At 38.1% G+C, this 11168-nt stretch overlaps 2 protein-coding genes across 6 annotated transcripts in view; one reads left to right on the top strand and one right to left on the bottom strand.

Moving 5' to 3' along the window:
* The window catches only part of rps25 (ribosomal protein S25), a 160749-nt gene that overhangs the window by 40621 nt on the left and 108960 nt on the right, over positions 1-11168 (bottom strand). The window lies entirely within an intron of this gene.
* The window catches only part of dscama (Down syndrome cell adhesion molecule a), a 75880-nt gene that overhangs the window by 31074 nt on the left and 33638 nt on the right, over positions 1-11168 (top strand). For all 5 annotated transcript variants that reach the window (XM_084104713.1, XM_084104714.1, XM_084104715.1 and 2 more), the window contains 4 exons: positions 8070-8216; positions 9404-9682; positions 9782-10057; positions 10135-10431. In XM_084104713.1, the coding sequence (XP_083960839.1) occupies positions 8070-8216; positions 9404-9682; positions 9782-10057; positions 10135-10431 (999 nt within the window). The remainder of the gene's footprint in view (positions 1-8069; positions 8217-9403; positions 9683-9781; positions 10058-10134; positions 10432-11168) is intronic.

Consider the following 11168-nt stretch of genomic DNA (forward strand, 5'->3'; position numbering starts at 1 on the left):
TCCTATTGCTCATAAAATATTTACTACTAGACTCAAGAGATATAACCAGTTTAGATGAAAAGGATCTCAGGCTGACTAGCTGAAGGCTTTACTGTAGCTATACCCATTAAAAGACAGTACTTCCTTGAAAATTAATTCCAGCACAGCGCTGCTAAAACCATAATGAAATGACCCTTCAAATAATGCTTTACAATGAACTCTGTTAGAGAACTACATATGGTAATTTATATGCTCAATAAAATATCTTACTCATCTGTTGAGTAATAAAAACGCTGTCATCATAAAAGCATGGCTTTTATAACATTTCAAATCCCTCGGTTTTCACCATCTCCAAAAAGCCAAGCAAATGTTGATTCTTGTTTTATTACGAGCTCTGTCCTGTTCTCTTTTTGCAAGCAGACTCTTCTCTGTTCTGCTTTTTTTAAACAGGTGATTCCCCGGAGGTTCAAGATTTTGCTGCTCCATATTTCTCGCTGGTTGTGACAACTAACCTATGCCACTCCCACATGCATCAAATTAGCCAGAAGCAACTTTTCTGTCATAATTTATGGTTATGATGAGACACGCACAGGCAAGTGATGTATGTACGCAGTTTCTCGCGAGAACCATCCCGCTAGGTCTAAAATATGAACACTTATAACAGGCTTATCATAGTGAATCAAGGTAACACCGTGTCCTAACCAGACGCGATGCGCTAAGATTCCAGCGACAAGCAATTTGCCTGTCCACACCAGAAGCGGCGCGACTACGAGATGCATCAAAATCAATCAAAACCCACAGCCAATCAGAACAGCGTGTGGGCGGGCTCTCGCGGCAAGTGCACAGCACCAAAGAGTAATCTTGACGGCACTCGCAAGAAATTAGATAAGTACATAATCAAATTCACAAATATTACACCATTTAAATCTTATTAAAAATACATACTGAGTTACTAAAACAATCTTTGTTAAAGAAAACATTTGTTCACAGTTTGAACGTTCTTGTTTTCATTTATTTAATTTCAAGATCTGAGGTGAATTGGCCATTGTTGCTTTCACGGCTACAAAGCTGGGAGCACTAAATGATATTCAAAGTCACATTACACGCTTTAAAAGCGAAAATAAAAAATAAAAATAAAGCACAATACCTGAGATTATCATTGCCACACTTTGTGTTTGTTGTTCCAGCACGACGTCGCAGAAAAATAGAAACTGATTCTAAAATAGAATTCGCAGCTGGTTAGGACAAAAACTCTGATTAACATGGAAAAGATACTCTTATCGCGTGTCGCGGCATCACATCGCGTGTAGTTAGGACACGGTGTGAGACAATTATTTGGAAGAAGGATTGAAGATATATTGATTGTTTTTTGAACAATTTTGAACAAATAAAAAGTTACATAGTGTACCTTTAAAAAACAAGACAAAACAGTCCACTTGCTTTGTCTTTGTTTTAGAAATCCTCAGTAATTTTGCATGCAGCCTACTGCATCTAGTTGACATGGGGAAGTGTTGTCCAGAAGTCCCGAGATGCAGGTAACCGTCTGTTCCTGTTTACTCTGACGGAGATGGCAGTCCTGCCAGCAGTCACGAGGGGATGGAAACTTCCCCCCTGGAGCAATTAAAACCCGAGGATAATTGACAGGGTGTTATCACTCTTCATCTCTCCACTAGCTTGAGATGAGAGAGAGAGAGAGAGAGAGTGAGGTACATATTTGCAAATAAACCTGGTCATCAAATATCCATTTAACAGAGAACACATTGAGGGCCACTGGCTCCTTTAGGCTGACAGAGATTCTGTACCTTGTAATGAGTGAGCGTCGAAGTGTAAATCATTTTATCTGCATTGCATTTGGCACATGCTTTTATCCAAACTGACTTACTGTGCATTCAAAGTAAAATATTATCAGTATACGTGTTACCTAGGAATTGATCCTGTGACATCGCCGGAAATGCAAAATGTTTTTTTCTCTCCAAATGGAGGCTAACATTTTTATTTAGTTTTGATTTTGGTCCATAAATCTGCATTATTTTATTGTCATCAACTCCTCACTGTAAATAAAACTTGTTTCCATTAAGCAGCGTTATAAAAGATTAACAGGATCTATTTTAGCACATGATTTGACATTATAGGCTTCAGTTCGCTGCAGTTTTTTATATCAAGGAGTTTAATGAACTGAGCACAACAGCAAGGACACGTGCACTCAGACTTACTGTCGCACGCTTTCATCTGTCCATCTATCTTTCATTTGTCTCATTCTACCCTTTCGCTCTCCATCACTCATCTCTCTCTCTCTCTCTCTCTCTCTCTCTCTCTCACACACATACACACACTTGGTCCTGAATATTTAATGTCTTTGAATTACAGTGCCTCTCATCCATAATGAAGAGATATCAGACAAATTGAGCTTCTTGCTCGTTTCGCAGCTGAGAAGCTAAATGATTTTAAGGGTCAGGTTTGTTTGAATATCTAATCCAGATTCGGTCTCCAGGGCTGCTGTGTGTTCCCTGACTCAGCTGGATACCTTTCCTATCAGCTGCTGCTAATCACTAAGATTGGTTGCAAAAATGAAACCTCAAAACGCTGGGAAGGTAATCATGTTATGTAGACAATTTTATACACTACTGGTCAATAAGTAGTTTTAATGTTTTTGAAAGAAGTCTCTTACTGCTCACCAAGGCTGATTAAAAATGCTGAAAAAGAGTAATATTGTGAAATGTCATTACTCTTGAGCACCAAATCAACAGTACAGTAGTTTATTTTAAAAACTAAATTGACATCACTGTATATATAATGCAGTTCATTGCATTCACAATGTCTTACAATGCATTGTGAATAATATTGTGTTGTTATGCAGCAATCACTATGATTTAACCCTGTGCTGTACTGTAACATATTACAGACTCTTTGAATGTTTGTATGAACAGCTGGATTGAAGATCAGTCCTTTTCAGGTGTGTGTGTGTGTGTGTGTGTGTGCGCGCGCGTGTGTGCGCGCGCGTGTGCGTGTGTGTGTGTGTGTGTGTGTGTGTGTGTGTACAGTAACAGTATGGGCCACGTTTCCCTGACAACAGCAGCTGCTGTCAACTCACATCTCACACTCTGACAAATTATGCTTTTTACAACCCTGTTAATTGCATTCCATCTCTCTCTCTCTCTCTCTCTCTCTCTCTCTCTCTCTCTCTCTCTCTCTCTCTCTCTCTCTCTCTCTCTCTCTGATAAAGACACTGATCAAACTGAAGCTCACTTATTAGCATGATTAGGCTTTATTAAACGCCTAGGTCTTGCTCTTGTTTTTTTTAGAAAACTCTCCCCCACTTTATTCCGGATAATGCGGTCACACTGGCTTTTGTGCTTTTACTGTTGTTTAGAATTGAACAAACTCCTTACCTGTGTAAGCTAAGTTTAGAGTTATAAATCACCTGAACAGGTTATTTTAGGTTTACTTGAGATGGGCATCAATTCAAAAACCCAATTCGACCCCAAACTTTTGAACAGTAGTGTACTTCTTATGTTGATTCTCTTACAGAGACAACAGAAATTTTGAACTAAATTCATTCATTGACTTTTTAGATATCATCATTAGTAATGTCTGATTCACAAATGAATAATTCTATTGATTCATATAATCAACAGTAAGCAGGCACCACTAACCACATATTTATTTTACCACAAATACTTTTATATGATGACTCAAAATAATGTGTGAATCGCCTTTAGAACAGTGTCAATGACAATTCACTACTGAATCAGACTTCTCAACGTTATCAAATACTCACTGAAGGCTTTTCTCTGCAGATCACGTTGCAGACAAGCCGCTGTCAGAGGCGAGCTAGATCGTTAATATTGATTGCACTCTATTGTACAGTGTACACACACAAACATATATAAACCAATTAACTGATCAAATATCTTATGGGCTGTCGTCAGAGCCACAGGAACGGATTCATGTTGATTGCGTTCAATATTTTGAACTTAAACTCTTAGAAACTCTGTTAAAGAAGGTTTATACTGTAATTTCCCTTGCTCTTTTGAAACAACCCACTCTGACATTCACCTTTTATCAACAATGGAAACTAAGCTGCAAATTTGGTCTTTCAGAAATCATCATGGTGTTGATTTCAGTCAGAACCACAAGCACATTAACATATGACCTCCCACATTTACATATTAATGCTTATTCAGAATTCAGCAACTTGGCCTGCATGACAAACAACAGTGTTGAACTAAGCCAGTCATAACAGCTTCTGTAACATCATTTTCTATGGAAGCTTGGTTTCACCATGGAATAAAAAAGAAATAAGCATCATTAAAAAATACTTTTTATCTCACAATTCCAACTTTATTGCCCGGTATTTACAGACATGGCTTAAGCCTAGTCCCAGACTAAAATGCATGTTTAAGCTGTTTTAACTGAAGCAACTTGAACTGGTATATCTTAAAATATGTCAGTGCCATTGTTTTGTCTCAAGATGCACACCAGTAATGTTTTTTCTAAGGCACATTTATAAAAGATACTTAAATGCACTAATTTATCTAAGGCCTAATCCTGGTTTAATCTAAACCCTGTCTGTGAAACCAGGCCTTTAACTCATGACTGCAAATTTATATCTCAGAATTCTGATCCACAATTCACAATTCTGATTCTGAAACTCAAATTGTGTGATTCAGACTTATATAGTTATACTTATATAAAAAAAAAGTCTGAATTGAGAGACGTAAGCAAGTCTTTGCTTACAAGACTTTTTTTTTAGCGATTGTGAGAAATAAAGTCAGAATTGTGAGAAATAAACTCACAATTGCAAGTTATAAAGTCAGAATTGCTTTATATAAACTCACAATTTCAAATTATATAGTCAGAATTGTGTGATATAAACTCACAATTGTGAGTTATAAAGTCCAATTCTGAGGAAAAAATGTCTGAAAAAAAGTAAATGCTGAGGAAAAAAGTCAGAATTGCAAGTTTTTATTTCGCAATTCTGAATTTATAACACACAGTTCTGAGAAAAAAACTAGATGTAAACTCGCAATTGTGAGAAAAAAAGTCAGAATTGTGAGATAAAAAGGTGCAATTATCTTTATTCTTTTTTTATTCTGTGACGAAAAAAGCTTCCATACAGCATAGTCTCACATTTACAATTCATAACAATTGTCACATAACATTTCATACAAGTTAACTGTTTAATTAACAAAACTGTAAAATATGTGGGTGTTTTGTGGTGAGGGGTTGTGCATGCATTGTGGGAATATGTGCCAGTTTGTACTGATTTCAAATTGTGACTATTTTTAATGCTGTTTTTTTTTTTTAAGGATCAAAAAGCACTTAGCGATATATGTGTCCAATATTGCTCCAGAGGGTTTTAATGCAGTGATTAAAAAGAAAAGTGTCAAAACGCCATTGTGTGCATTAAAGATCAGGGAGGAGCATTGTATGGCTTGGGTGTGCTACAGTATTCAAAGGAAAGAACAAAACGTGAGATTGCTAGAGGGAGAAACATAGAAATCGGCTTTACAGGAAGAGAAAGGAACCCAGTAACCTGTCATTTCGACACAGTTAAAGCACCTCAAATGCTTCAGCTATCAGATTAGGAAACTGGGGCACACAGTTCCCCTATCAGCTCTTCTGTAAGTGTATTCGTCCTCAACGTTTGGCCTTTCGTTGCGCCATCTCAAATACAAAATGGCATGGGATAGCAATGCTACTGAGTTAATAATCTCATTCTAAATAACCTGAAAAGTCTTCTCATTCTCAAGACAAATACAGCAGCACATTAAGTGTGACTGTTAGTAGAAATGTAATTTGCTCCCGCTGAAGTGTATGTTTGAGTAAAGGGGAGATAGCAGGCTCTGACAGAGACGTGTGTGTATGTGTGTGTGCGTATGCGTGCGTGTGTTTGTGTGTGTGCTGCAGTCCACACATATACACACACACACAGTTATTTTCCTTTTGTCACGGAAGACAAGCTGTCTTCTTATATACCAGCACTGCTCGCATGCAAAGGAACGAATAAACAAGTACTTCACATATCTCTTTAATGTGATGTGTCTTGGGGCTGTGAAGAAATATGAGAAAACAAGTGCAGAAGGTTGTGATGTGATAGGTTTTTCTTTTCTTATATGTATAGGCCTATATATATATATATATATATATATATATATATATATATATATATTTACAATTTTATATATATAATTTTAATAATGGTAATTAAGTGTGTGTGTGTGTGTGTGTGTATTATGTATATACTGTATGTAGTATAATTTATACTATTATGTATTATATATAATACATAATACACACACACACACACACACACACACACACACACACACACACACACACACACACACACACACACACACACACTTAATTACCATTATTCAAATTATATAGATATAGATATAGATAGATAAATAGATAGGCCTATATATATATATATATATATAAGAAAATAAAAAACATATATATGTATATAAAATATATATAAAATATATGTGTATAATAATTAAAATAATATTATATACTCAGATTATTGATGTTAAGATATTAATTTATGTACATTGATTTTTATTTATGTTTATTTTTAAAGTATTATTTTATGTTTTTAAATAGGGTTTTAAACATTTAATAATTAACAGCAACAATTAGCAAAAACAGTAAATAGGGTATATCCTGTCAAACAAAACATAAAAAAAATAACACTCATTTAATAAACTAATTTTACATAGATCCTTACTTCCTCATGCTAGTGGTTTAAAAATCAGACAGCTCATTAATCTTTGCTGAGACAAACGAATACGTTCCCTCTCTCTCCTCTCTTTCTGTCTGTCTCTCTCTCTCTCTCTCTCTCTCTCTCTCTCTCTCTCTCTTTTTCTCTCTCTCTTTCTCTCTCTCTCCACCCACTCGCCGTGTAAATTGTAGCTCGTCACACTCCACATTAAGTCCACGACTGGCAATGCCTGCAGGACCTCAGATCTGCGGTGTGTCATCTCTAACTGGGTCAGAACTCACAATAGCTGCATCTCGCCTTATGGCTCGCTTTAGCTTCTTTTATTCATTGCTAAACTGTTTACTTATGGTGCTTGATTTAACACACAGACAGTAACAGACTCACACACACATATATACACACACACACAAAGGCATTTTGTAATAAAATGGAGATCATGTTGGAAAATAGCCCAGACAAAGCCCACAGGAGAACAAGAGCATCAGGAGCGGCTCAGAGGGGCGTTTGAATATCTGAAATCTAGAGGGAAGCATCATCCTTATAGCTGGTCTTTACGGCTTGTGATTTTTTTTTTACTATGTTAATAGTTTACCCAAAAATTAGAATGATAATTTATTCACTTTCATGTTGTTCCAAACCAGTATAACTTTCTGCAGTGGAACACAAAAAGAGTTTGAAGAGCGTGTTCCTGGTCTTTCTTTTCTGTACAATGAAAGCAAATGGGGAAGGGGAAGATTCCAAAACATGAATTTATTAAATGTATTAATATAAATAATACTATTTACTATATTCAATTTTTAATCTTTGACATCTGAATTCACTCTAGAAGTGTGCTTCTGCTTCAGGAATCCTCAGAAAACGGAGCTTTAAATGACGTAGTGGAATTACCTTCTTATTTGAGGGCTGTGCGATATGTTCTTGTTACAGGAAGTGAGACAAATTCCACCCCTCCGTTTTAGTCATTGCATAGAAATGAGAGCAAATGGCATTCTCAATCAAATCTGACACAGACGTCTCCTCTGAGAGGCATGGCAGAGCGTGTGGCGGCCCTGGCAGACATTATTCCTCATAAAGTTTTACGACCTGCACATTCTGTGTTATCAAACCATTAGCATGAAATCAGTGCTTACTGGTACATGAGCGGCGGGGCAATCAAAACTGCACTCGACTGGCAGGAATAGCTGCGCCAAATCAGCGAGTTCCTGCTGAGGCTGATGGGATAAACAAGATTCTGTTAACCATGTCTGTAATGTCTCATTATGACACACAGATGCTACAGATTAACTGTGTTTAACGCTCACCAATTAATTTAAGATGTTTACCTCACACTAATAATATTGTGTTTTGTGTGTTTTTTTAGGGGCTCGATTTCTCATAACGTCCACGGGGGCCCTGTACATCTTAGATGTGCAGAAGGAGGACGAATTATTCAACTACCGCTGCATGACGAGACATCGCTACACATCCGAGACCAGACAGAGCAACAGCGCACGGCTCTTTGTGCCAGGTGAAAGTGTTTAATGATATATAATTAATCAGTAAGATCAGACATTCATTGTTCCTGTTGCTTTAAAGTTCCTGTTGCTTTAAAGTTTCTGTGAAAAAGCCAGAGACCAGTGAGTGCTAGCAGCTAACGCATTTTAAGAAATCTTTTACAAGAACTAGATATATAACATACCTTATAATGTCTAAAAGGATTCTAAATATTTCTAAAATGTCTAAAAACTTTAATCCAAAGTGACTTAAAGTACATTCAAGGTGTATCATCATTTGACTCAAACTCAAAGCCAGACTGTGACTTTAACTGATGTTGTGGGAATGTAAGCTTGACAAACAGACGATTTTAGTTTCCATTCAAGTAGCTAGAAGATGTTTTTACTCGCTAGGTAGCTTGATAGATGGACTGACAGACTGGATGGATGGATGGATGGATGGATGGACAGATGAATGGATAGATAGATAGATAGATAGATAGATAGATAGATAGATAGATAGATAGATAGATAGATAGATAGAGGATGGATGGATGGATGGATGGATGGATGGATGGATGGCGGATGGATGGATGGACAGATTAATGAATGGATAGATAAAAAGATAGATAGACAGACAGATGGATGGTGGGATAGACAGACAGACAGAATGAACGAACAAACGGACGGATGGACGGATGGATAGACAGATAGATAGACTGACAGACAGAGAGCCGGATGGATGGATGGATGGATGGATGGATGGATGGATGGATGGATGGATGGATGGATGGATGGATGGATGCATGGATGGATGGCGGATGGATGGACACATTAATGGATGGATAGATAAAAAGATAGATAGACAGACAGATGGATGGATGGATGCATGGATGGATGGCGGATGGATGGACACATTAATGGATGGATTGATAAAAAGATAGATAGACAGACAGATGGATGGATGGATGGATAGACAGACTGACAGGTGGATGGTGAGATAGACAGACAGACAGACAGACAGACAGACAGACAGAATGAACGAATGGACGGATGGATGGATGGATGGGCGACGGATGGATAGACAGATGAATGGATGGAGAGACGGACAGATAGACAGACAGACAGCCGGATGGATGGATGGATGGATGGATGGATAGATATAGATAGATAGATTGATGTTTAAAATTATATATACATGAACACATCTTATATTTAATAGATCCTACAAACTCAGCGCCTGCGGTCCTCGATGGGTTTGAGAAGCGGGAGGTCATGGCGTCCCACAGGGTGGAGCTCCCGTGCAAGGCCTCCGGACACCCCACACCAAAATACCGCTGGCTGAAGAACAACAGACCACTAGAATCAGACTCGCGTTTCCGTCAGAGCGTGACGGGCCTGCTGATCGAGAGAGCCCAGCCCAGTGACAGCGGCAGCTACGTGTGTGAAGTGTGGAACAGCTACGGAAACGCAGAGGTCATAGGTCGCCTCACGGTAAAAGGTATATATGTTTCTCATTCCAACAATTTTTTTTGAGTCAGTGAATTCTTAATATCCCATTGATGAAGTAGACATAAATAATGCCACTGTGGTGTTCCAGAACCTCTTAAAGTGGTGGTCAGTCCGCGAAAGGTGAAAGGCAGCGTGGGCAGCCAGGTGTCGCTATCCTGCAGTGTTACTGGTTCAGATGAGTTCGAGCTCTCTTGGTACCGCAACGGCGACAAGATCATTGCCGGCGCCAACGTACGAATGAACGGGATCAATAAGGAGAACCTTGTGATGGACGGGATGGCGAAGAGCGATGGTGGAGCGTACCAATGCTTTGCCAGGAAAGCCAAAATGTCAGCTCAGGACTTCGTGCAAGTCATTTTAGAAGGTCAGCACTGTCCCAGCCTTTTCATTTTGGTTGCATTTTGATTTCTTAAAGCGTAATAAAAACCTCTCTGTCCGCAGACGGAACCCCTAAGATCCTGTCCGCCTTCAGCGAGAAAGTGGTCGGTCCGAACGAGTTTGTCTCCTTGATGTGTCACGTCAAGGGAACTCCACAGCCCGCCGTCACCTGGACGCTGGACGATGACGTCATCACGAAGGACAGTCGGCACCGCATCGGACACAGTATAACGGCGGAGGGGAACGTGGTCAGCTACCTGAACATCTCCCACACCCAGGTCCGTGACAGCGGGGTCTATCGCTGCACCGGCAACAACTCTGCAGGGACGGTCTCCTACCAGGCTCGAATAAACGTAAGAGGTGCTTGTCAGATCGACTCCTCCAAAACACACACATATACGTATATTTCATTCTGCTCATCTCAAGTTCATACATGAGACGAGGGCCTGACTAACATCTGCCGTTATTTCATTTCTGCTGAGCTTTTTATTCTTTTAGTTGCTTTTTTTGGTCATGTTCACTCTTTCATTTTGTTTTCCTCAAACCACAGTTGTAGATCTCAAGAAGTTTTTAAGTGTCCTTATATCTATATTTTAAACAATATCCTCTGGAGACTTCATATTACCCTTGTGAAAATGAAGTACACGTTAGCATATTTTGAAATAGCGTTCTTATAATGGAAATGTGAACTGAATGTATTGTTTTCTGACAGTTAATTGCATGGTATGCATGTATTAGTTTAAATTGATATGTATTTTATATTATTTTATATTTATATTTTAGCTAATAATGACATTTTGAGTGCCTCTTCTGACCCACTAATTTAAATCTAATGTACAATAACACACTACAGTTAAAATTATAATCAAGTACTTTACATGTGCTTTTGTATGTTAGTCAACAAATCAAAATAGGTGTTATAGGATTATTAAAACAAAATGATTTAAAATATTCTCTAAAGTAAAACTTTTAATCAGACATTATTAAAAAAGTGCACTAATTAATTTTATATGATCTGCCAGTACAGTTTTTTAACAATATACTTCTAAGATTTAAAGTACACTACAAGTGCACATTCAATACAATTAAGTACACTT

This window comes from Abramis brama, assembly GCF_963993115.1.
Source record: "Abramis brama genome assembly, chromosome: 25".
Taxonomy (NCBI): domain Eukaryota; kingdom Metazoa; phylum Chordata; class Actinopteri; order Cypriniformes; family Leuciscidae; genus Abramis; species Abramis brama.